The sequence below is a fragment of the Physella acuta genome, unplaced genomic scaffold, assembly GCF_028476545.2.
Source record: "Physella acuta isolate Inbredline_101_S28 unplaced genomic scaffold, ASM2847654v3 ptg000398l, whole genome shotgun sequence".
Lineage (NCBI taxonomy): Eukaryota > Metazoa > Mollusca > Gastropoda > Physidae > Physella > Physella acuta.
The window spans coordinates 116,568-142,865 of NW_026731917.1; the positions used below are offsets into that span (position 1 = coordinate 116,568).

The 26,298-nt window shown below is 35.8% G+C and overlaps 2 protein-coding genes across 7 annotated transcripts in view; one reads left to right on the top strand and one right to left on the bottom strand.

The window, feature by feature from the left end:
- The first annotated feature begins 224 nt into the window (after window positions 1-224).
- On the top strand, window positions 225-11,520 carry LOC131942292 (ankyrin repeat domain-containing protein 36A). Of its 4 annotated transcripts, none has more exons than XM_059302080.1 (10): window positions 225-343; window positions 2,701-2,902; window positions 3,737-3,873; window positions 3,958-4,819; window positions 4,874-7,750; window positions 8,536-8,589; window positions 8,836-8,974; window positions 9,326-9,501; window positions 10,169-10,258; window positions 10,396-11,520. In XM_059302080.1, exons 2-10 carry the CDS (start codon window positions 2,711-2,713, stop codon window positions 10,456-10,458), a joined length of 4,590 nt encoding a protein of 1,529 aa, XP_059158063.1. In that variant the 5' UTR covers window positions 225-343; window positions 2,701-2,710; the 3' UTR covers window positions 10,459-11,520. The 4 variants fall into 4 exon arrangements, with proteins under 4 accessions (XP_059158063.1, XP_059158064.1, XP_059158065.1 ...); XM_059302081.1 differs by having other exon boundaries at window positions 5,021-7,750; XM_059302082.1 differs by having other exon boundaries at window positions 5,123-7,750.
- Window positions 11,521-11,584: 64 nt separating this feature from the next.
- LOC131942294 (calmodulin-like protein 3) overlaps window positions 11,585-26,298 on the bottom strand; it is a 30,017-nt gene continuing 15,303 nt past the window's right edge. For 2 of the 3 annotated variants that reach the window (XM_059302088.1, XM_059302086.1), the window contains exons 2-7: window positions 17,500-17,602; window positions 15,431-15,470; window positions 14,133-14,276; window positions 12,691-12,864; window positions 12,397-12,477; window positions 11,585-11,673 (exon numbers count right to left, since the gene is read on the bottom strand). In XM_059302088.1, coding sequence (XP_059158071.1) covers window positions 11,642-11,673; window positions 12,397-12,477; window positions 12,691-12,864; window positions 14,133-14,276; window positions 15,431-15,470; window positions 17,500-17,505 — 477 coding nt within the window. In that variant the 5' untranslated portion in view covers window positions 17,506-17,602 and the 3' untranslated portion in view covers window positions 11,585-11,641. Of the gene's footprint in view, window positions 11,674-12,396; window positions 12,478-12,690; window positions 12,865-14,132; window positions 14,277-15,430; window positions 15,471-17,499; window positions 17,603-21,560; window positions 21,679-26,298 lie in introns of all 3 variants that reach the window. The other variant, XM_059302087.1, reaches the window with a different exon arrangement.

Sequence of the window (26,298 nt, forward strand, 5' to 3'; positions counted from 1 at the left end):
TAATATATTATAATAACATAATATAACATTTAGATCTAGATCTAATAACACTTTATTCAAAGAGATACGTATTTTATTTTTAGCTAAGAAACTCAGGTCATTAATTTATGTTTACAAAACCATACGTACATCTGGCAACTCAATGATTTGTTTGCCCCAACAGGGGAGGTTAATATCAATAGATTTAAATCCAGATCTAGATTAGATGTCTACTACTAGTCTAGCTAGATCTAGATTAGATCTTTTATAGAATGAGCACTTAAAGTCACTAACTAAAAGAGCTGACGGATAGAAATCTATATTTAAAACCTTGTCCAAGATAACATAATCGCAGGACTAGAATGTAAATTAATTTTAAATTTAAAATAGGCCCTTTTATTTTATTTTTTTTTAGTCCTGACTAAACTAAACTAAAGTCACAAAGTACTAGATCTAGATTCTAGTCTAGATTTAGTCTAGAATCTAGATCTAAATCACTAAATCTAAGTACATTGTTAACTGTAGTCACTGTAGTGTAAACTTACTACTTAAGTTTAAAGTTAGGTCTTGCTTGAGTTGGCCTACTATTATCCTATTCCTACTAATATTAACTATAGATCTAGACTCCTAGAGTACTAAACTACTATACTTAATAATAGCCTACTTATTTATACTTTATTATAGGCTACCTATTATTTACTATATTTAGTATTATTACTATGTCCTAGAATAGGTAAAATCACGATATAGCGTCGGTTATTATTCCGGAATTTGAACAGCAGTAAAAAACAGTTAAACCTTGGCGTATTCAGTATTCTGTCCAGCTGTTCTGGAAACCCCAGAAAATACTGTAGGCCGGCCTATACCATCATACAACCTTTAGATCTATTTGCCGCCATATTTTTTAAAATACATGTTTAAAAATAAGCATGTACCTATTAATTTTAGTTGCATTTTAAATAGGCCCTACTGTTTCGCTAATTATTTTGTATTTCTAATTATTTTAAGTGTATGTGCTAATTTTATGGTTAGAAATTAAGGTTATGCGTATCGTAGGACCAGAATTTGGGTTAGCTAGCATTGACATTAGCCAGCCATGTGTGTATTTAGTATTTGGTTAATTACCAGTAGCCTAACACCCCTTTTTTTAAAGAAGATTCCATTATCTGACACCAGTACAAAAATTCTCCCAATATATCAAAATAATAAAATAGGCCAGAAATTAACTTTAAACAGAAGTGTTTGCGAGCAAGATTTGCTATACAGCGGCCATCTGTAAGTTAGTGGTTTCCCCTGAATCTCTAACTATAATTTTACCAAAAAAAAACTTAAATAAGATTGCTGATAAAGTAAATTGGTAATCTACTGTTTTAGGTTATGCAAAATCGGCCGAGACTAGTAATGTGAAAAAAAGGTGCCGCATTAAATTTGTATAACTTTTTCACATGTTTAGGAGGATTTTTGTTTTGCAAGTTACAAAATTGTTTCAAAGAATCATTGTTTTAAGCAATTGTATTAAAACTTCTCAGTAAAAAATTATAGACTAGTCTGACTAGCGATATTTTCATAACCAAAGAGATGCCTGAAAGAAACTCTACATTTAGACCACTCTTAATATTAGACAAATAAATTCCGCGGTAGTGTCTGTATACTGTATTATTAAGTACAGATGACGTCATTTATTATTGTGTATTTTTTCGAATTTGGATTTTTAATTCTATGTTTACTCTAGAATCATTGACGTCATTTTATTGTGTGGGCTTTTCCTGCTTTATAATTTTACATTATTCGTTTCGTTTTGAAAATTTCTTATATGTTCCATGTGACGTCACAGTTGTGATTAGCGAAAAGTTTAATGCAATTGTGTAAAAACAGGTACATGGTACATGAATGAAACTTAAAACATTTTAGTAACTTACAAAACATAAATTCTGCTAAAAAAGTGAAATAATCACTAAAGTTTAATGAGTCACCTTTTTGTCACATTACTAGCCTCAGCCGTTGTTACGTACCTAAAATGATATATTTCCTATTAATGGAATAGGCTAATGACTAATGCCTGGCTAGGCCCTAATGGCATAACCTAGTATGATAATATCTAATATAAATAATTTTTAATATAAAAATCTAGTCTACAGCTACATAACAGTGCATTTTCTAATTCTAGATCTACATCTCTTAAGTCTAGTGATCTAGTCTTACTCTTATTTTTTTTCCAGATCTAGATCTAGTAATCTAGTTCTTCTTTTCGATTTTGAACTAGATCTAGACTAGACTTACTAGAATCTAGATCTAGAATATACTTGAATATAGAATAAAAATAGATTCATTGCAATCTAGCTGATATATTATTATTAATAGGCCTAATACACTAAAGAGAGATCGAGATCTAGTACTTTAATAATTTAATATTATTTATTATTTAGGGATATTCTTTTTGTGTCTTGGTAAAAATGCGAAATAACTAGACAATATTATGAGATAAATAAGCTGCAAATGCCATTGTTATTGTAAAATGTTTTTCCCGGTCATATATCACGGTTTGGTCTCTTATTTTGCAGCACCATATTTAAAGTTCAATGAATCTTACATACTGATTTTCTCAGCATTGATATTGTGCATCCTTCAAATTTGACATAAAATAGTCTTGTTGATTTTTATTGGTTTGATGAGCTTTTTGTTTTAAAAAAATCTTTTTCTTATAGACTTTTTTTCCACCAGATTTTTCACAATGTCTAAAAAGTTAGACAAATTCAGAAGAAAAAAGAGGGGGCATTTACCAAAAGATAGCCCTTTTCCCATACCATTGTGTTCTAGTACGGCTGACAAAGATTGCAGGCAGTGGTATTATTATACAGGCTATATTGATGGCTCCTCAGTTGTCATTACACATTCAGGTGACATGGATTTTATTTACAAGAAGGTAATCCATTTCTAAATAATCATCATATATTTTTTTAGAATATATTGATAGCAGCATAGAAATTATGAGAGCAAATTTATAACATGAAGAATAAGAAAATTAAAGTGGTGTTGATGCCAAGACAGTGATTTTAAAGATTAATACAAAACCATTTAAAAAAAAAATTAATGATTTCTTTTTTATATGTATATGATAGCAATACTTGTCCAGGAGTAATTTGTTTAGATGTAACGAGCCGACCTGCGGCATATCATACGCCGCTATTTAGTTATTTTATTTTCTACTTTTCAGTAATTCATAATTTGTGAATTTGACAGTACCAATGCTGCCACTGAAAATATTTGCTTTAAAACACTATCAGTAGGTCGTTAAGGACAATACTACCCCTACCCTTCTTTCCCCAACCCCTACCCTACACCCCCCCCCCCCCCCGTGAAAGCAGCCTCCTTTTAGTTACCTCCCCTAAGTTTTAAATCGTTTCAAACTAAATTATCTGCCCCTAATAGCCGTCACTAAACCCGGGTCTACGACTGTAAACATTTAGCGTGAACCACAGCTCACCAGACCATGTGGGGGTTGGGGAGGTTGATTTATGCCTAGTGAAGAAGAGCGGGGACTGCAAGGCGCGCTTACAGCTTGTTTTCTAGGGTCTCCAAGAAGAGAATTATATATATAGATTGGTAGCAATACTTGTCTAGGAGAAATTTTGTTTAGATGTATGTGGTAGCAATACTTGTCTAGGAGAAATTTGTTTAGATGTATGTCGTATCCTACAATAATGTGCTCATTTAGACAATGGAAATGAATAGATTTATATGTTAATAATTATTGCAGGGCTTTTTTGGTAAAGGGACCTTGTCTCGTAGTTTAGCCAACTTCTGTGACCGGAAGCAAAAAGTAGATGTCCAGTTACCTATGACCAAAGACTTCAAAGTGTCCTGTATACGACCTATGGTTATGAACAAAAGGACGTAAGTAATTTCTAAAAGTTCCATCAATAATGTTGATGCCTGTTGGTTTGTTTTATTTCATACCATTTTTTACTTGATCCTCAGGTACTTGGTTCACAAAAAATACAAAGCTTTAGCCTCTGGCAGAACGAAAGAGTACAATGATATTTTGGTACATGAAGAACGACAACAGTTTCATTCTGATTCAAGTATTGATGAAGATAATAGTGATGATAATATTGTTAATTACCAGGATGCTGCTAAAGAGGAAGCTTTTTGTCTGTTAAATTCATCAGAATCAAACATTCCTCAATCAGTTGTTCCTAAATTATCAGCTTTGACAAAATCATATTTGTTAGCAATTCTTGGCCAAGTTTCAGTGCTGTCTAAGGAGCAAATCACCACTTTTGTTCGAGTGTCATCTGATATGAATCAGTTAAAGTCTAAGTTTACTCAATTTAGGGAAAAAGAAATTAATTTACTTGAAAAAATGTATGCAGTGAAATATCCTGGCCAGTTTTTCCATAAGGGGGAAATAATAAATTTAGAAGAAGAAGAAGAAATTGAGTCACCTATTGGTAAGAAGGAAAAAAAGGAGAAGTTAAATGAAACAGTGGTGATTCTTGATAGTGATGAGGAAGATGATGATGAAATGAAAGACTCACAAAATGTTAATACAGAAGAGAATGTTGAAAAAAGTAAGAATGAGGAAAAAGGTTGGAATGATTATGATGAGGGAGATGAAACATTTTGGGGGTCAAAGAATGATAACAAACCACCATTGAACACTAACGTAACTAGTAGTGATGAGAACTTGTCAAAAGAAGAAAGCACAGTTAAGGTAGATACACTTTCAGAGCATACAGACATACAGAGTTCTGGGTCTCTTGATGTAGAGCTGGCTGAAAAAAAACAAAAGGATTCAGATGGTGAAAAACTGAAAGAGGAGACTAGCTTAGATAGACAGGTTTCAGATTCAGATAATGAAAAACTGAAAGAGGAGACTAGCTTAGATAGGCAGGGTTCAGATGGTGAAAAACTGAAAGAGGTGACTAGCTTATTAGATAGACAGGATTCAGATGGTGAAAAACTGAAGGAGGAGACTAGCTTAGATAGGCAGGGTTCAGATGGTGAAAAACTGAAAGAGGTGACTAGCTTAGATAGACAGGTTTCAGATGGTGAAAAACTGAAGGAGGAGACTAGCTTAGATAGACAGGGTTCAGATTCAGATGGTGAAAAACTGAAGGAGGTGACTAGCATAGATAGACAGGGTTCAGATGGTGAAAAACTGAAAGAGGAGACTAGCTTAGATAGACTGGATTCAGATGGTGAAAAACTGAAGGAGGTGACTAGCTTAGATAGACAGGTTTCAGATGGTGAAAAACTGAAAGAGGACACTAGCATAGACAGACAAGGTTCAGATTCAGATGGTGAAAAACTGAAGGAGGTGACTAGCATAGATAGACAGGGTTCAGATTCAGATGGTGAAAAACTGAAAGAGGAGACTAGCTTAGATAGACAGGGTTCAGATGGTGAAAAACTGAAAGAGGTGACTAGCATAGATAGACAGGGTTCAGATTCAGATGGTGAAAAACTGAAGGAGTCACAATTTGGTAGCAAGAGTTTAACAGAGACAGATGAGAAAGGAAATCCCTCTGGCAACACTGTCAGCTTGTCTTTAGATAAAGATATGATTACTAATTATTTTTCTGCTCAGGCTGATACTGAGAAAAATACAGAGGAGATAGAGTCTGACAAGCCAAGAACAATTTTCTTAGACCTGGAAACAAGTAAGATTAAAACAGCTGAACCTTCTAGTCAAAACAAAGCACAAAACATAACTGTTTTAGAAGAAGATGAAAACAGTTGTACAGCTCATGAGAGCTCTAATTGCAGTGATGATGTAATATGCATTGAATCAAAGTCTATAGATGGTGAAAAATGTAAGCAACTTTTACTTAATTCGAACAAGTTAAAGAAAAAAAATCCTGTTGTAACTAAATCAGTTATTTTTATGAGCAATAATTATAAAGAACCAACATATGTTTCTGCTAAAGTTGGCTTTCATTCCTGGAAACAAGTTCTTCATTTTAATTTTACTGGTGACCAAACTCACTTGCCCACCTCAATGTGTGTGGCATTTGATAAAAGTCAGTCTGGAACTTGTAGCAAGCTAGAGCCATCTCAGGTTGTCTATGAGCGCTTGTATCCACCGATTACTTCCCTGATACCTAACTCAAAATCCAAAGGTGCAGTCATGAAACAAAGACTTTCTGCGCTGCCGAAGCTGGGTGAAGCATACAGCAATGTCAGATCAAAAATGTCTCAAACTTTCAGACACATTTTGTCAAATGTTAAGCAACCTCAAGTGATCCCACATAACAAGTCTTCAGCGCATCAGCAGGCAGCCAGTAGTACCAGGCATAAAGAAATTTCAGTCAGTTCCACAGCATCTGCATTCAAAAACTCCCCCACAGTAGACCTCTCTTATTTATCAGAGTATCTGAACATTTATAAAAAACATATTTTTTTGGGTGATGAAGCTAGTATCAAAACTGAAAAGGATAGAAAATCAGATGGCTGTAGTTCAGAGATAAATCCACATTCTTCAGGCAACTCAGATTCAATTGCAGAAATGGTCAAGTCTCTTCAATTAGTGTTTACTTCCAGCATAGAGTCATCACATCACAAAAATCTAAGTAGTCTAAGTCTTAAATTGAACAAAATATTGTCAAAGCTTTTTGTTCATCTATCACCACAAACTGAACATGAATTATTGTGTCTCTTATTGTTGAAAAAGGAGAGCTCATCTCATATTACCAAAGAAAACATTGCTGAAGCTGTAAACACTTTAAGTTCCTTCAATTTAAATATACTTGACATCCGTTATCAGTATTTAACTGGTCAGTTACAAGACCAAGAGACAAGAATCAGAGAGGATCCAAATATATTGGGAAACCAAAACAAATGTGAAATTAAGTCTGGAAATGTTGAGAACAACCAAGATGGGGTGCAAGCTAATGACAAAAGTGGAACATCCAAGCGCAAAAAGAGTTTAGACATTAATCAAGGACTTGACAGAAAAAAAGCTAAAACTGATTTGTCAATTGTAAACATTGAATGTAAAGATACTGTTGACAGCCCTACTGATATTGACAAGTCAGGACATCCCAGTCCTAGTGATATTGACATGACAACAAACAAGGAAGTGAGTTTAAGCAAAACTAATGTTGGAGAAGTAATTGCACCACATGCTAATGTTAGCAAAAGTAGTGTGGATAATTTGATGGATGCTCAGGTGGACTCAAGTAATGAAGATAATTTGATGGATGCTCAGGTTGATGCCAGTAATGAAGATAATTTGATGGATGCTCAAGTGGATGCAAGTAATGAAGATAGTTTGATGGATGCTGATGTTGATAAAAACAAAGATAGTTTGATGGATGCTGAAATTAAAAAAAAAGGTGAAGATAGTTTGGTTAACACAGCTGATGATAACCAATTAAGAGAATCAGCAATGATTGTCTCTAGTCCATTAAGTGAAAGAGGGAAACATGAGCAGCTAACAGCCAGTGTAGAGAAGGGAGTCAGCTCTGAGACTGTGGTAGCTGGCAGCAGTGAAGATAACCAGATCTGTATAGAGAGTAGCTCTGAAGATGACTGTGATAGGGTTCAGTCATCCAAGTCATATACCTATTCTGGTGAGAAGCAGGTCCATCCATTTAGTAGATCTGATGATGAAGACTGTGACACATTTGTACATGACAATACATCAGATGACAGTTTGGATGAATTCAGTGAAAACTTAAGTAAATCATTGAAAAAAACAAAATGGCGGCCATGTTTAAAAAAAGATCCTTATCCTACTGAAGAAGTCATTCATCTAATGCTGGAAGAGGTAAGAAATTATTTGTTTTATAACATACAAATAGGAGCTATTTAAAGAAATGGAATCTTGTGTTTCAATCACATCTGTGGGCAAAAAGACATAGCTACTTAAAAATATAAGTATTGTTATGTATAAAGTATAAATACATTTTTTAAAGTAGTGTTATGTATAAAGTATAAATACATTAGTATTAGTAATACATCTACATCCATTTTCTTATCCAGTTAACTAAAGAAAATTTAGTTTAACATTAAAAATATTAGCCTAGTTAATTTAATATTTTTTAAAGTTAGAAATACTGTCATTGACTAAGGCTGGCTGATCATAAACTTGATTTAGTTTGAAATTAACTGAAGAAAAAATGTGCAGGCAAATAGTTTTTACTATATAGATGTCTTAATGTCCTGGCTATCACAAGTCTTGCAGCTCAATTACCTTACTACACTTACTTATCACAGTAACTGGCTTAGCTAGTTTTACTTGTCTTAATATTTTGTTTGACAAGATAACACTAATTTAATTTGCTTTATAGTATATTGTCTAAATATGGTAGGAAAATACAAATATGATGTTAGAACAGTATTAAGGTCTGGTGTTGGCTATGTAATACAGAAGAATGAATTAAGCAAAAAGTTAAAATAGTAAATAATTGTATTCTATTTGGTTTAACTGTCAAATAAAATAAGTATTGAGAGAAAAATTTGAAATAATAAAATGATAAACATTTACAGTACTTAAAACTCACTGGCTTAATATTGATTGTTTGTATAAAAGTCCCCTCTTGTATATTTCAGGCTTATTTCTTGTCTTATGGTCTAGGGTGTTTAAGAGTCATTGACCCAGAACAGGTAAAATATTTATTGGCTCATTTAAAATCAAAATTAACTGTTTTGATCTAGGAATGCACTTAAAAAATGTCAAATATTTCACATGTTTCTCAACTTGTTTGAAGTCACATTTGATTCTCTACAGGTATGTCTTACAACTACCTTGTCCAATTCCAAATTAATTTCCTACTAATTTATCTTTAAACATTTTTTAATTATAATAAAAGTGATGCATTCAATTGATTAAATATGATGAACTTGTTACAGAAAGTATTAAGTCTAACTCAGATGTGGCAGCAATTTCAAGTCCTGAAAGAGAACTTTGTACCAAATTATGTTGCTTATCATTACTTTCGGAGCAAGGGCTGGGTACCTAAGTCAGGGCTGAAGTTTGGATGTGATCTAGGTATGTGTATACGTTATACAGTGTTAAGCTGAAAATATATTCAGGATAAAGTAACTCTACACCAAAAGCAATCACTGAACCAATGCATTGTAATTTAAACATATTTTTTTATCTCAGGTTTTCATTGTCTAGGGTAAAAATGTTTTAGTTTTTCAATTGCAAATCCTTTAGCTGTATTGTGAGCCAGTATTTATATAGAATGGGGTCACAATCTGATTATAGTAATAACATATGTTGATGTAATATACTTTCTATAATGTAACAGGCAGATATTTTTTGTTATATTGAAAATGTTTTTCTAAATTTTGGTTTCAAACATGAGTTTTCCTGACTTGCTTCTGTACTTGACAGTTCTTTACAAAGAAGGACCTCCTTATTTCCATGGCAGTTATGCTGTGAATATAATCGCAGTTACAGACAATACATTGTTGCCATGTGACAGGGGGGATGGCTGCAACTTTGACCAAAGACAACCCAGCTGGATCTCTTTAGCGGCACAAAACAGGATAACGGAACATGTGGCAAAGGTTGGTTCTGTCTTTGAGATATGTAGTGACAGCTGTTTCTCTGTTTTGATAAGTTACAGTGTTTTCATTGAGATATGTAGTTACAGCTGTTTCTCTGTTGTAACAAGTTAGTGTTTTCATTGAGATATGTGGTGACAGCTGTTTCTCTGTAGTAATAAGTTACAGTGTTTTCATTGAGATATGTAGTGACAGCTGTTTCTCTGTTGTAATAAGTTACTGTGTTTTCATTGAGATATGTAGTAACAGCTGTTTCTCTGTTGTAATAAGTTAGTGTTTTCATTGAGATATGTAGTAACAGCTGTTTCTCTGTTGTAATAAGTTAGTGTTTTCATTGAGATATGTAGTAACAGCTGTTTCTCTGTAGTAATAAGTTACAGTGTTTTCATTGAGATATGTAGTGACAGCTGTTTCTCTGTTGTAATAAGTTACTGTGTAAGTCAGTCTATTAATTATACAGCTACTAAAATACTTGGACTACCATATGTATGAAGTATAGTATGACCAGTAGTATATTTGTGTTGCTGACCAGTTATTTATACTCAGAAACCTCATTCACTAACGAATTTTTAAAATGTCTACACTGATTAGCTAGAATCTTTAACTTTCTGAAACCTGATTGAGCTTTCAATCTGAACTTTGTTCTGATAGTTTCTTGTTTTTTCTGCAGGAATTGTTGCTGTGCTATGTTGTGTGGCCTGCGTACCTCAACAAAGAAGAACTTCTTAGCCCTACTTGTATCTCCAAATTTAAAGTTAAGGTAAAGGTTTTAGAAGTGTTTACATTTCAGACACCAGCTGTGTTGAAAAAAGTTAAAAAAAAAATTAGTATATAGTTTGTTAATTTGGCCTTAGTTTTTATCTTGTGTAAGTGAATTGTCTTCTCAATGTTTTTCAGGAAGTTCTTGTTTCCAGGTGGATGGCCACACAAGAAAGAGAAAGTAAAGAAGAAATTCCTTAAGGAAGTGATTAAATAGTGGTGCTAGCTAAATGTCCCTGGCTAATTTCATTTAGTGATTTGATGAAAACAGAGTTACCTCAACTTAAAAGTTTTTGTTTGGGTGAAAAAAGATTTCTGTGAAACGACCTATTTTTAATCCAAATCCAAACCAACAGTGTTATGAGATAATAAATGGCTTCAAATGTTATTTCTATGTTACTTTCCAGCAATTGAGCTAGCCAACACTGACAAAATAGTTGACATTTAGCAATGCTACATTTTTTTCTAGGCTCATTGTATATGCAGTAAACCACAGTGAGGTCAAATTTAAGCACAACAGATTTTATGTTCCAGAAATATTTGTTGAATAGAAATGTTTTGAAATGGGGAATCAGTGTAGTAACCTCTAGTTTATTTTAGAGATTGAAAACCTCTAGTGGCTAGAGTTTGCATATTTTAACATGTTTGTTGATGGTTGGTTGTAGTTTATGCCTGTTATTGTATGATAACATTGGTGTAGACTTTTAATTACATGGTTTTTGTACATCTGTAATTATATGATAATATAGATGTAGGCCTGTAATTGTATATTGTTGATACAGGCCTGTAAGTGTAATTGTATACCATTGATACAGGCATGTCACGTCAGTCATTACTGAAGAGCTTTACTGTCAATATCTAGAGATGACATGTTCTGGTATGAATCATCTGTTCTTTATCATAATAAGTAGCAGGGAACATTTCTTTGGCTCATTTTTGCTCCCTTTTTAAAAACAAGAACTATTTTCGATTTGTATGGATTAAAATATCTCTTTAAAATCATTAATAAATTTGTTGGTTTTTTTTCATTGATACACTCTCAATGGTGTTTCATCTTGTACATGATAACAGTGATAATTTCCAGACATTTTATTTTATGTCTCTATTTTTCTTTATAAATAATACCTCATAAAATTGAAATGAGGCTTAATAGACAGCATGTCTAATGTAACAAAACCCTTTTGTAAGATTAATATTTTTAAAAATGACTAAACTTCTACTAACTGGTTATTTTTCACCAGACATCTTAAGGAATACATATTCAAGAAATTTTTGGACAACCAAGTAATATTGTTTTACAAAATTGAAAATGTGAAATGAAACTAAATTTTGCTTTGATGTGTTTTATTAGTGTACAATCTGGTAAAAAGTTCCATCTCATCGGCTAAAAGCTCTTTGACATGTGCACACAAAACTCTGGAAATAAAAAGAGCATTGTTTATATTAGAATGTCATCCAGTGTTGCTAAGATACTGCCACTACATGATTTGCAAAATAAAATTTTAATTGCCACACTTGTACCATAATTAGTTAATATTTTAATTGCCACACTTGCACCATGATTAGTTAATATTTTAATTGCCAGACTGTCACACCATAATACATGACCCAGAAGGTCATCTATTATTAGATGTCACTTAGATCAAGCAATAACCGTTTTAAAATTTTATAACAAAATTAAAGACAAATTAAAATTTTTAAAAATATTAGCTGTATTGAAAAAATATTTTTTTCACTGATTAATTTGTTCAGCATAGTATATTCCATTCATGGTATACATTTCGGTTTGGTTAAGATAAAGGGGAAGTTGAATTGTCTTTTTAATTACATGCCATGGTATCCAAAAAACTTTTAAAATTAAAATGTAAGTGCCTTATATTGATCAATGAAAGGGGATTGTTATTTTAAAAGGTCTTTTCCATAGTTATACTAGAGAAATAGTTAAAAAATTATCTGTGATTATTGAATCACATTACTAAAGACTGTGTGGTCAGATTTTGTAGCACACAATTTTACGGATCTTAAAATAGGGTCCTTAATTTGTAACGTTTAAACATGTTTGAGCATCAGTGTCCTGGTCTGGTAGGTTTCTTGAGAAATGTGAACTTAGAATGATCAAAGTCCATTCATAAAACTTACCTTGGTAATCAATTTTCCCATCGCCATCTGTGTCTGCTTCTTGCATGATTTCTTTGACCTCCTCATCTGACATCTTATCTCCTGAGTTAAGAGAATTAACTCGTTAGAGCTTAACATCTTAAAATCACTTAAAAAATATAATACATCTCTGGAAGTAAACTAAAATATTTATTATTACTTTGCTAACTTTTTCATTATATTAAATGTATATTACACAACTGGATAGGATTTATAAGGCATAGGAATGAGGTACCAAGTATAAAATATAAATTACTTATTTAAAATATCATTTACCAAATTTAGTCATAAAGGTTTTAAATTCCTCAGCGTCAATAAACCCGTTTTTGTCTGTGTCAAACATTTGAAAGGCGTCCAACATTTCAGCACCAAATTCGTCTGCAGTTGGTTTCGATAAGTTGTTTTCTAGGACGTACTTCTCAAACTCTGAGTACTCAATGTAGCCACTATCTGGTGAACAATGTCAAAATGTGAGAACACACACATCAGATGACATCAATAATCTAGAGATGTGAGGACACACCAGATGACATCAATAATCTAGAGATGTGAGGACACACTGACCAGATGACATCAATAATCTAGAGATGTGAGGACACACTGACCAGATGACATCAATAATCTAGAGATGTGAGGACACACTGACCAGATGACATCAATAATCTAGAGATGTGAGGACACACTGACCAGATGACATCAATAATCTAGAGATGTGAGGACACACTGACCAAATGACATCAATAATCTAGAGATGTGAGGACACACTGACCAGATGACATCAATAATCTAGAGATGTGAGGACACACTGACCAGATGACATCAATAATCTAGAGATGTGAGGACACACTGACCAAATGACATCAATAATCTAGAGATGTGAGGACACACTGACCAGATGACATCAATAATCTAGAGATGTGAGGACACACTGACCAAATGACATCAATAATCTAGAGATGTGAGGACACACACACCAGATGACATCAATGGCTCCTACAGAGATATGCAGATAACCAAGTAACCGTCGAATGGCTCCTACAGATATAGCAGATAACCAAGTAACCATTGAATGGCTCCTACAGATATATGCAGATAACCAAGTGACCATTGAATGGCTCCTACAGAGATAGGCAGATAACCAAGTGACCATTCAATGGCTCCTACAGAGACATGCAGATAACCAAGTGACCATTGAATGGCTCCTACAGATATAGCAGATAACCAAGTAACCATTGAATGGCTCCTACAGATATATGCAGATAACCAAGTGACCATTGAATGGCTCCTACAGAGATAGGCAGATAACCAAGTGACCATTGAATGGCTCCTACAGATATAGCAGATAACCAAGTGACCATTGAATGGCTCCTACAGAGATATGCAGATAACCAAGTGACCATTGAATGGCTCCTACAGATATAGCAGATAACTAAGTAACCATTGAGTGGCTCATACAGAGATATGCAGATAACCAAGTGACCATAGAATGGCTCCTACAGAGATATGCAGATAACCAAATGACCATAGAATGGCTCTACAGAGATATGCAGATAACCAAGTGACCATTGAATGGCTCCTACAGATATAGCAGATAACCAAGTGACCATTGAATGGCTCCTACAGAGATATGCAGATAACCAAATGACCATAGAATGGCTCCTACAGATATAGGCAAGTGACCATTGAATGGCTCCTACAGATATAGGCAAGTGACCTACGATCTTCGTCCAGCTGTTGTACAGCCGCTGTGGCCTGAGCGTCTGTGAAGACCATGAACTGTGACTGGAGCAAAGTTTTCATGTTGTCCAGGGAGATTCGGCCATCTTTATCGTCATCTAGCACGTTGAATGCCTCTTTTATTTCTAAAGGGCAAGTATGGTAACAAAAAGGTCAAAAGTGAATTTTTATAATGTGGCAAATGTGGGTACAGAAAAGGTGCAAATGAGTGGATTATTTTTAAAAGCGGGTGCCGTCTGCTCTAAACTTTGTCGTATATTCTTATGACAGTAAGGCGGACGGCACTTTTAGTGCAATAGGGCGATAGAAATGGGTTTTTTTTTAGATTTTAAAATACTTTTTTTAAAGAATAGAATTGAGTGCGTAGAAAAAATAATTTCGCTCAAAATAAACTAAACAAGGTGTGCACAATTGAGCTGATATATATGTTATCTGTATTTTAAAACCGGAAAAAGAGTTTACTACCATTTCCGGAATTTCTTCTACATAACTGAAATAGTACTAAAGTTATAGGGTTCCCACAGAAATAAAGTACCACATCCCTTTAACAGAAATTTTTCAAAGTTGACAGACACATTCTCATACACTCTAACCATTATAGATCTAGATCTACTTGAAAATTCGTCCACATAACTTAAAAGAGCTTCCCAGAAAAAAAAATGCGCAAACTGAAAACTGCGCAACCGATAAATGGCGCAAACAAAAAAAATGCGCAAATACAAAGTATATCAATACACTTTAATTTTCTCATATTTCTTAGAGAAATGTTTTATTATTCAACAATTTACGCAAAGTCATTCTCTGCTAACGTTTATAAATTATCGATTTAAAAAAAAATTCCATCGCGCACTTCTTTATGCGCTGTTTTCTGTTGCTCTTTTTTCGTTTTACCGGAATCATCCAAATGTTGAAAGAAAACTACAACTTTGGTACAATACTTAAATAGTACATTTCGTCAACCTAACTGAAACAGTGCTCAATTTATCATTTTTACACTTAAACACGCACAACCGCACAAACGTACACACGCACAACCGCACAAACACACACACAGCATTAAAAAACAGTTTGTCCAGCTCCGGAAGTTTATAAAACGACAATATTTTTCACAAATCTGGATTAATATTTTTGCCCGATTACAATGCATCCTTTATATTCCATATACAATAAAGTAGGCGAAAGCCGTCAAAATCTCACGTTATTTTTTGCACGATTACAATAGTTTCTCTATGATCTGTGTACGAGAAAGTAGAAAGTGCTGATAAAAAAAAACCCTCACCTTTAATTTCATCATCAGAAATCACTCTTCGTTTTGATTCCTAAAACAGAAATATCAAAATCACAAAATCAATCACGTTGCTATTGCAACCTCACACCTTTATACCCACCCAGCTATGGCAGATAGGTTGGAGGGAGGGGGTAGGAAAACTTTGGATGTAGGTGGTAGTCAACCAAGTCATTAGGTGTTGGCACGTGACATCAGGGGTCAGACTAGGAGAGATGTTCCTAAAGTCACGTGATATTTTGTTCCAAGACTTCAGAATAAAGTCACATTCAAGTTTTCACTTGTTCTCGAGCCCCCCCCCCCTCCCCCTCCCACCACTCTATCACAACCACCCAAACTGACCACTCGATACCGCACTTGGTATCATTTATGGAAGTAGTATTGGCCAAGTTGGCCATAAGATTCACTCACATTTTACCCAGTATGTTGGCCATGAGATTCACTCACATTTTACCCAGTATGTTGGCCATGAGATTCACTCACATTTTACCCAGTATGTTGGCCATGAGATTCACTCACATTTTACCCAGTATGTTGGCCATGAGATTCACTCACATTTTACCCAGTATGTTGTCCATGAGATTCACTCACATTTTACCCGGTATGTTGGCCATAAGATTCACTCACATTTACCCAGTATGTTGGCCATGAGATTCACTCACATTTTACCCAGTATGTTGGCCATGAGATTCACTCACATTTTACCCAGTTTGTTGGCCATGAGGTTCACTCACATTTTACCCAGTATGTTGGCCATGAGATTCACTCACATTTACCCAGTATGTTGGCCATGAGATTCACTCACATTTTACCCGGTATGTTGGCCATGAGATTCACTCACATTTTACCCAGTATGTTGGCCATGAGATTCACTCACATTTTACCCAGTATGTTGGCCATGAGATTCACTCACATTTTACCCGGTATGTTGGCCATAAGATTCACTCACATTTTACCCAGTATGTTGGCCATGAGATTCACTCACATTTTACCCGGTATGTTGGCCATGAGATTCACTCACATTTTACCAATTATGTTGGCCATGAGATTCACTCACATTTTACCCGGTTAGTAGGCCATGAGGTTCACTCACATTTTACCAATTATGTTGGCCATGAGATTCACTCACATTTTACCCGGTATGTTGGCCATGAGGTTCACTCACATTTTACCAATTATGTTGGCCATGAGATTCACTCACATTTTACCCAGTATGTTGGCCATGAGGTTCACTCACATTTTACCAATTATGTTGGCCATGAGATTCACTCACATTTTACCCAGTATGTTGGCCATGAGATTCACTCACATTTTACCCAGTATGTTGGCCATGAGATTCACTCACATTTTACCCAGTATGTTGGCCATGAGATTCACTCACATTTTACCCAGTATGTTGGCCATGAGATTCACTCACATTTTACCCAGTATGTTGGCCATGAGATTCACTCACATTTTACCCAGTTTGTTGGCCATGAGGTTCACTCACATTTTACCCAGTATGTTGGCCATGAGATTCACTCACATTTTACCCAGTATGTTGGCCATGAGATTCACTCACATTTTACCAAGTATGTTGGCCATGAGGTTCACTCACATTTTACCCAGTATGTTGGCCATGAGATTCACTCACATTTTACCCAGTATGTTGGCCATGAGATTCACTCAAATTTTACCCAGTATGTTGGCCATGAGATTCACTCACATTTTACCCAGTATGTTGGCCATGAGGTTCACTCACATTTTACCCAGTAAGTTGGCCATGAGATTCACTCACATTTTACCCGGTATGTTGGCTATGAGATTCACTCACATTTTACCCAGTATGTTGGCCATGAGGTTCACTCACATTTTACCCGGTATGTTGGCCATGAGATTCACTCACATTTTACCCAGTATGTTGGCCATGATTTTCACTCACATTTTACCCAGTATGTTGGCCATGAGATTCACTCACATTTTACCCAGTATGATGGCCATGAGATTCACTCACATTTTACCCAGTATGTTGGCCATGAGGTTCCCTCACATTACCCAGTATGCTGACGACAAAAGAAACTTACCGCCATAGCTAAATGTTGCTGGACAAATATGTAAAGATCATCCAATGTTTTCAGTCGTCCAGCGGCTTTACAGGCCACCAATCTACAACATTTTTAAAGGATTCTGAAACAAAAGATCAACATACAGACCTACGGTACACGATATATATATATATATATATATATATATATATATATATATATATATATATATATATATATATATATATATATATATATATATATATATATATATATATAAAACGTGAGCTAAACCCACATCACTAACACGTAAGCTAAACCCACATCACAAACTAGTGAGCTAAACCCACATCACCAGTGTTTCTTTCAGTCTTTTTTCTCAGGTGGGGGGGGGGGGGGCTAACTTTTCCGGGGGGGGGGGGGGCAGACACTGGTAAAAGTAAATATTTTTTAGAACACCATGTTCCGTTCCTAATTTGCCCTCGACGCTCATGACAACTGCAATCACGCTTCGGGGATCACCGTGACCTCTGTCAACATCTGGAAAACGGATGCGTACATTGTCACCCACTTCACCATCTTTAAATTTTGTATTTGATGTTTTAAGCATCTTAGCACCTTGAGTTTGCAAGCCAGTATGAGCTGCTTATTTGTGTTCCATGGTGTCTTGTTTGTTGTGACACAATCTGCAGGTAATGTTCCCTCCGTACCCTTCGTCTGCTTCATTGGGTATTCCACAAATAGCATGGACATTGTTGACACAGTATCCAAAAGAATGAGCTGCACTAGAATGTTTTTCACAAACTATACAGAATCTGTTGGCCACATTATTGTCACGCAACTGGTCTGGGCGTTCCGCCACGGCAGTAGATGTGTTAGCTGAGGATGTCGTTGCATTTATGGCAACCTCCATTTCTTGTTCAATGTTCTCAAGATCTTCCTCAGTAGCTATTTTATCGAGAGCCCATATATGGAAACTAACATGGATTTCATTTTTTTCTTTTGACATCCATCTGCTATGTCTGCCTCATGGTCTGACGGCCCTTTTGATCCATGTCGCCTTGCATATAGAATGCTATACAAACAAGAGCTAAACTATACGTTACTCTCAATGAAAACGCACCCAGAATAATGAAAATGCGATCACAACTTAGTCTAGATAGAACATTGGCCAGGACATCCCGGCCAGTGCGCGCATTGGCCGGCCAATGTACAAAATACGCTGTCAAGTTTAAGCGCTTCGGACTTTGGCCAGTACGTCCCGGCCAGCGCGCGCATTGGCCGGCCAATGTACGAAATCTTAGTGCTAAGTTCTTCGGGCTTTGGCCAAGAGAGCCGGCCAATGCGCGGATTGGCCGGCCAATCCGCGCTTTGGCCGCACTTCGGGCTTTGACCGTAACACACACACACACACATATATATATATATATATATATATATATATATATATATATATATATATATATATATATATATATATATATATATATATATATATATATATATATATATATATATATATATATATATATATATATATATATATATATATATATCCCCACAAATAAGGTTACGCGTCTGATTGACTAGAAGAGTTGCTGTATTTTACAGATCCTGAGTCAGGTCTGGCCAGAACTTGATTGGATGAGATCTTGACAAAACTTGATTGGATGAGATCGTGACAAAACTTGATTGGATGAGATCTTGACAACACTAGATTGAATGAGATCTTGACAAAACTTGATTGAATGAGATCTTGACAAAACTTGATCGAATGAGATCTTGACAAAACTTGATTGAATGAGATCTTGACAAAACTTGATTGAATGAGATCTTGACAAAACTTGATTGAATGAGATCTTGACAAAACTTGATTGAATGAGATCTTGACAACACTTGATTGAATGAGATCTTGACAACACTAGATTGAATGAGATCTTGACAAAACTTGATTGAATGAGATCTTGACAACACTAGATTGAATGAAATCTTGACAACACTAGATTGAATGAGATCTTGACAACACTTGATTGAATGAGATCTTGACAACACTTGATTGAATGAGATCTTGACAAAACTTGATTGATTGAATGAGATCTTGACAAAACTTGATAGAACGAGATCTTACAACACTTGATTGAATGAGATCTTGACAACACTTGATTGAATGAGATCTTGACAACACTTGATTGAATGAGATCTTGACAAAACTTGATTGAATGAGATCTTGACAAAACTTGATTGAATGAGATCTTGACAAAACTTGATTGAATGAGATCTTGACAAAACTTGATTGAATGAGATCTTGACAGAACTTGATTGAATTAGATCTTGACAACACTTGATTGAATGAGATCTTGACAACACTTGATTGAATGAGATCTTGACAAAACTTGATAGAACGAGATCTTGACAACACTTGATTGAATGAGATCTTGGCAAAACTTGATTGAATGAGATCTTGACAAAACTTGATTGAATGAGATCTTGACAAAACTTGATTGAATGAGATCTTGACAAAACTTGATTGAATGAGATCTTGACAAAACTTGATTGAATGAGATCTTGACAGAACTTGATTGAATTAGATCTTGACAACACTTGATTGAATGAGATCTTGACAACACTTGATTGAATGAGATCTTGACAAAACTTGATAGAACGAGATCTTGACAACACTTGATTGAATGAGATCTTGGCAAAACTTGATTGAATGAGATCTTGACAACACTTGATTGAATGAGATCTTTACAACACTTGATTGAATGAGATCTTGACAAAACTTGATTGAATGAGATCTTGACAACACTTGATTGAATGAGATCTTGACAGCACTAGATTGAATGAGATCTTGACAAAACTTGATTGAATTAGATCTTGACAACACTAGATTGAATGAGATCTTGACAACACTAGATTGAATGAGATCTTGACAACACTTGATTGAATGAGATCTTGACAACACTTGATTGAATGAGATTTTGACAAAACTTGATAGAATGATATCTTGACAAAACTTGATTGAATGAGATCTTGACAACACTTGATTGAATGAGATCTTGACAACACTTGATTGAATGAGATCTTGACAACACTTGATTGAATGAGATCTTGACAAAACTTGATTGAATGAGATCTTGACAACACTTGATTGAATGAGATCTTGACAACACTTGATTAAATGAGATCTTGACAAAACTTGATTGAATGAGATCTTGACAACACTTGATTGAATCAGGTCTAGGCCAACTGACTCGAGTCGGGCAATCATTTGACTGACCATGAAATCGAACTGTTTGATTAGGTTTTCACCTGATTAAATCGTGACTCCAGTACTCGGCAGACCTAAGCAGCGATCAAACACTGAAATAAACCCCCAGAGATTTTCTTCGATCCTTTCAATAATGTTTCAAATCCAATCAATAAAAAGACTTGAATTTTGAGCATATGGTGAAAAACATTCACGAAAACTAACTTCATCAAGGCAGTTCACGATATTTCTGCGGCCGTTCGTCCGTTTTTATCCCCTTTTTTTTTATCTGGTTTTTATCCATCATGTTACCCTCACCACATGCCTAATCCTGGTTAAAACTAGACTTTAATGCCAGATTAATCAGCAGCCAATAGAAAAGAACCGTATTATACCATGTTCAACTGCTATGGCTATGAATAGTTACATAAAAGAAGGTTATTAAGATTAACAAAGGCGATCAGGATATCGATCAAATGATGCTAGATTTAGAGAAGCAGATATGGAACAAAAGGACTCGACATTGCCACAGACCTATCACACGTGTGTGTGTGTGTATACGTGTGTGTGTGTGTGTGTGTACATGTGTACATGGGTCCTGCTGTTGTTTATTTGTCGATTATTTTAGCATACAGAAATGATCTGTTACTGTCAGAGACCACTGCTTTGATCTACCTACCTATCTCAGGCCGATCAAATCAAAGTATTGTGTACACATACCTAACCAAGCTAGTACATATTAGCTTATTTAAATAAAGATGTGTAAATGCACGTGTGTATTTATACGAGTGAACCGATCAATAAAGATGTAAACAGAATGGATCTCAATAATGTTCACCTAGTCACCTACTGGACGGGATGTATTGATCGCTTCCTGTTTTTCATTGTTTCTGTTGCATTTCAAACTATTGATTTTTGTAATTAGATCATTGAATTTATTTCAAACCTTCCGAGTATTGATTTTCTTTCTGGAATAAAGTTTTCATAGATGTAAGCATCGTTAAACATATAATTAGGTTTACATTACCGTTTTTATTTGTATTGATTTTTTAAACTGTATTTCAAATGTGAAAACATAATCTATTATTTTTCACAGTTTTTATTGATATTGATTTTAAGCCATGGATATCAAAAACATTAATAATATGAAGATGGGATGTCTGTTTAACAGGAAAAGATTTAAAAGACATTAAGTCATTAGTTAAAGAGATGCTATAGGTCAAGATGGTTGATGTTGTAGGCCTAGATAGTAGCGTTGATTTTATAGGACTAGATGGTAAAGTTGATGTTATAGGACTAGATGGTAAAGTTGATGTTATAGGACTAGATGATAAAGTTGATTTATAGGACTAGATGGTAAAGTTGAGCTATAAGACTAGATAGTAAAGTTAAGTTGATACTATAGGTCTAGATCAGGAGTCTCCAAAATTTTGCCCGAGAGTTTCTTCCATGCATCTCATCGGGTGGCGAAACTCCTTGGGCAAAAACTTATAAAAACACCCGCCCGTCTTTAAACTTGTCTCTAAGGAGGTTGTTTGCTTGCAATTTAATGACCTCCACATGAAGTTCATCTGGGCAAATGGCCACAAACAGTCTCCCTTCTTCTGCCTTTGAATCCAAGTCAGAAAACTGCTACTGAAACTGCAGCTGGAGGTCTTTGATGGTTTCGCATGCAAATAACGTGAACTCAGCTATTGCTTAAGCCATGAAGACCTTGTACTGCTGAAAGTGCGTCAAGTTGATGGCCTGTACTTGTTCCAAAATCATGACAAGTTTGGATCTGGAGGCCTTTGGTAGGTGTATAGATCAGAAACTAGATTTTCCTGTCTTTGTAGTTTTAGGTTCTGAAAATTTAAATGATTAGTTATGTCAGCAGCATAAGCCAATCTCTATAACCACTCTTCATCAGACATTAATGGCTGTAGCTTGCCTTTACTTTCCAGGAAGTCACCTATTTCCTTTCTTAACTTAAATACTCTGCTCTGAAATATCCCGCAACTTAGCCTTCTTACTGCTGTGTAAAATAGTCAATGTTGCGATTCTGTGTCTGTACCTTTCAACACGTCTCTGAACAGTCCATGGTTGAACTTATGTGACCTTATTAAATTCAACAGCTTCACCACGAGATTCAGTAATGTCCATATATTTAGCACACAAAGTTTGCTGGTGAATATTACATTGCAGGAACATTCTCATTCTCGTGTCAAACCAAGCATTTCTTTATGCCACTCATGTACTTTCCTCCTTCAACAGTAAGGTAACTGAGGTTAGTCCAGTCTAAGTTAAAATCAGCAAATGTATTTGCACCCAAAGCTACTTTTTCAAATTGTTTTGACTTCTGGGCAAAGTTCCTCAGCCACCTCCAACAAACATTTTATCCGTGGACAAAAAGATATCCGCAGGCCGGATGAGAGGGCCTCGCGGGCCGCATTCGGTCCGCGGGCTGTAGTTTGGAGACCCCTGGTCTAGATGGTAAAGTTGATGGTTTAGGTCTAGATGGTAAAGTTAAGTTGATACATTAGGTCTAGAATATTGTCAAATCTCGACCAGTTTCTTCCAGGCATCTCTTCGGGGGGGGGGGGGGGGGAAGAGCCCCCCCCCCCCGAACAAAATGAAATTTATATAGAAAATATATACTTTTAACCGTGTCCGTCCACCCCCCACCCCCGAAGAAAGTCTACCGCCCCCCCCCCCCCGAAAATTTCAAGTGCCCCCCCTCTTCCCCCCCCCCCCCCCCGGAGAAAAAAGTCTGGAAGAAACACTGATCTCGACATTTGACACCTCTCTGAGTCAGAAAAAGTTTTCTAATTTAGTCTGTATATCTGTATGTCGTATATGAAAAAGTAACAAAATAAGGCCTTTTTTTCTTACTAGGAAAGTGTGTCAAGGTAGGAAAATATTCAGAGCAGTTTCCAAAATGGATATTTTGCTATTAATTATAATGTAAAACGATTAACATAACGTCAAACACATTACGATAATTGTTTACATGAATAGAAGAATAGCCAATTACCATATTACACATCGGCATAACAAATCAATACAAAAACTAATCTAAGAGTATCGACATAAGGCGACAGCTAACTTGCACAATCAAATGTACCATTTTTTTACTGTCCCCCCCCCCCCCCCCCCACACACACACTTTCACATTCGGAGGCCGTTGATAAGGAATTTAGCATTGATAAGCTACTTAGTTGGCAACACAGATACTTGAGTATCTCACACTCGCTGAAATTGTTCTTTCATAGACTGCAATCAAGCTATCAGCAGTTGTGTCCTAGCATCGAATGATATATTGGTTAGCAATTTTCCAATGCAGTGTATATACTGCAATCAAGCTATTAGCAGTTGTGTCCTAGCATCGAATGATATATTGGTTAGCAATTATACAATGTAGTGTAACCCCAATCCGCTTCAGTGGACCGTGTATTTTGTTATAATCAGTGCATAGTTATTTCTGTGGACGTTGCTATTGACGTCACCCCCCTTCTCCAGCTTGTATAACGGCGTCAACGTGTACACACATTATGTTAATCCACATATTAGTTCAAGTGGAAAAAATCAAGGTCAATTATTAGATGTGGTGTCACCCCATCCCGGTCATTCATCAGTTAATGAATATATTCAATTACACATTTCCCCCCCCCCCCCCCCTTCCTCCAAGCACAAAGCATGTTTGTTAAGAAAATATTACAATTTTTTCTCGCCTGGATGTCACTCCCGTTAATGGTGTCACCCGGTGCGGTCTAGGTTGTTAAAAGAATATGTGGTTGAAAGAAGTATATAGTATCCAGTTGGTTGTTAAAAGAATATGTGAACGAAAGAAGTATATAGTATCCAGTTGGTTGTTAAAAGAATATGTGAACGAAAGATGTATCCAGTTGGTTGTTAAAAGCATATGTGGTTGAAAGAAGTATATAGTATCTAGTTAGTTGTTAAAAGAATATGTGATTGAAAGAAGTATATAGTATCTAGTTGGTTGTTAAAAGAATATGTGATTGAAAGCAGAGGCGTAGCGAGGGGGTGGGGTGGGCTGGGGGTGCGGACCGCACCGGGTGACACCATTTAGGGGGGTGACACCAAGGCAAAAAATAGTACAATATATAGAGATAAATTTGAGGGTGGTGGGTGCAAATCGAAAGTTTGAGGGGGGGGGGGGTGCAAATCGAAAGTTCGAGGAGGGGGGGGGGTGCAAATCGAAAACTTGAAAGTTTGTCACCGGGAAGGGTCGCAACGCCTCTGGGGGGGTGACACCATTAAGTGCCGCACCGGGTAACACCCGACCACGCTACGCCACTGATTGAAAGAAGTATATAATATCCAAGTGGAAGCGAGGTGGAAAGATTTGACTCGATTGAATGTTGTCACGCGATCCACAATGGATACATTCTGTGCGGGATGACAATCGGTTAAAATAGTTTGATATCACGCGCAATTAGAATTTTAGATTGCTATAACTTTGGACTTTTCAGTGGTTTACAATAGCGATGGTGTGTCGTCATATAAATGGCGAATATTTCTATACTAGTAGAGAAGTGTAGTGACACCTTAGAGTGCCTAGGACAAACTCCCAGTTACCTGTCTATAATCAAGTGGAAACACTCCACTCATTGGACCCTAGACGTCCTAAGATCAGACCATTTGGCTGTCTTGTGTTAGAGTATCTTGTGACGGCCTTGTGTTAGTGTCTTGTGTTAGAGTATCTTATGACTGTCTTGTGTTAGAGTATCTTGTGACTGTCTTGTGTTAGAGTATCTTGTGTGACTGTCTTGTGTTAGAGTATCTTGTGACGGCCTTGTGTTAGTGTCTTGTGTTAGAGTATCTTATGACTGTCTTGTGTTAGAGTATCATGTGTGACTGTCTTGTGTTAGAGTATCTTATGACTATCTTGTGTTAGAGTATCTTGTGTGACTGTCTTGTGTTAGTGTCTTGTGTTAGAGTATCTTATGACTGTCTTGTGTTAGAGTATCTTATGACTGTCTTGTGTTAGAGTATCTTATGACTGTCTTGTGTTAGAGTATCTTATGACTATCTTGTGTTAGAGTATCTTATGACTATCTTGTGTTAGAGTATCTTGTGTGACTGTCTTGTGTTAGAGTATCTTATGACTGTCTTGTGTTAGAGTATCTTATGACTGCCTTGTTTTAAAGTATCTTGTGACAGGGTTACACACAAGACAGAGTTACACACGTAACAAGACAGGGTTACACACGTCACAAGACAGGGTTACACACAAGACAGAGTTACACACAAGACAGAGTTACACACAAGACAGAGTTACACACAAGACAGAGTTACACACGTCACAAGACAGGGTTACACACGTCATAAGAGAGACGGATTAACTTTTTTTTTAAGCCGCGTCAACAAAAGGTGTTTGTGTTTGACAAGCCTTATATCAAGAAATGGGTTATCTGCTTCACAGTTTTTAACACATACTATGTTTTATATAGCATAGTAGTAGATGTAACATGGTAGTAGATGTAACATGGTAGTAGTAGATGTAACATGGTAGTAGATGTTACATGGTAGTAGATGTTACATGGTAGTAGTAGATGTAACATGGTGGTAGATGTAACATGGTA

What these genes read in the sequence shown, in the direction of transcription:
- LOC131942292 (XM_059302080.1), top strand. Translation starts at nt 2,711, where the DNA reads ATGTCTAAAAAGTTAGACAAATTCAGAAGAAAAAAGAGGGGGCATTTA. An exon ending in TGGATTTTATTTACAAGAAG is followed by an intron (nt 2,903 to 3,736) that starts GTAATCCATTTC and finishes TAATTATTGCAG; the next exon opens with GGCTTTTTTGGTAAAGGGAC. An exon ending in ATGGTTATGAACAAAAGGAC is followed by an intron (nt 3,874 to 3,957) that starts GTAAGTAATTTC and finishes CTTGATCCTCAG; the next exon opens with GTACTTGGTTCACAAAAAAT.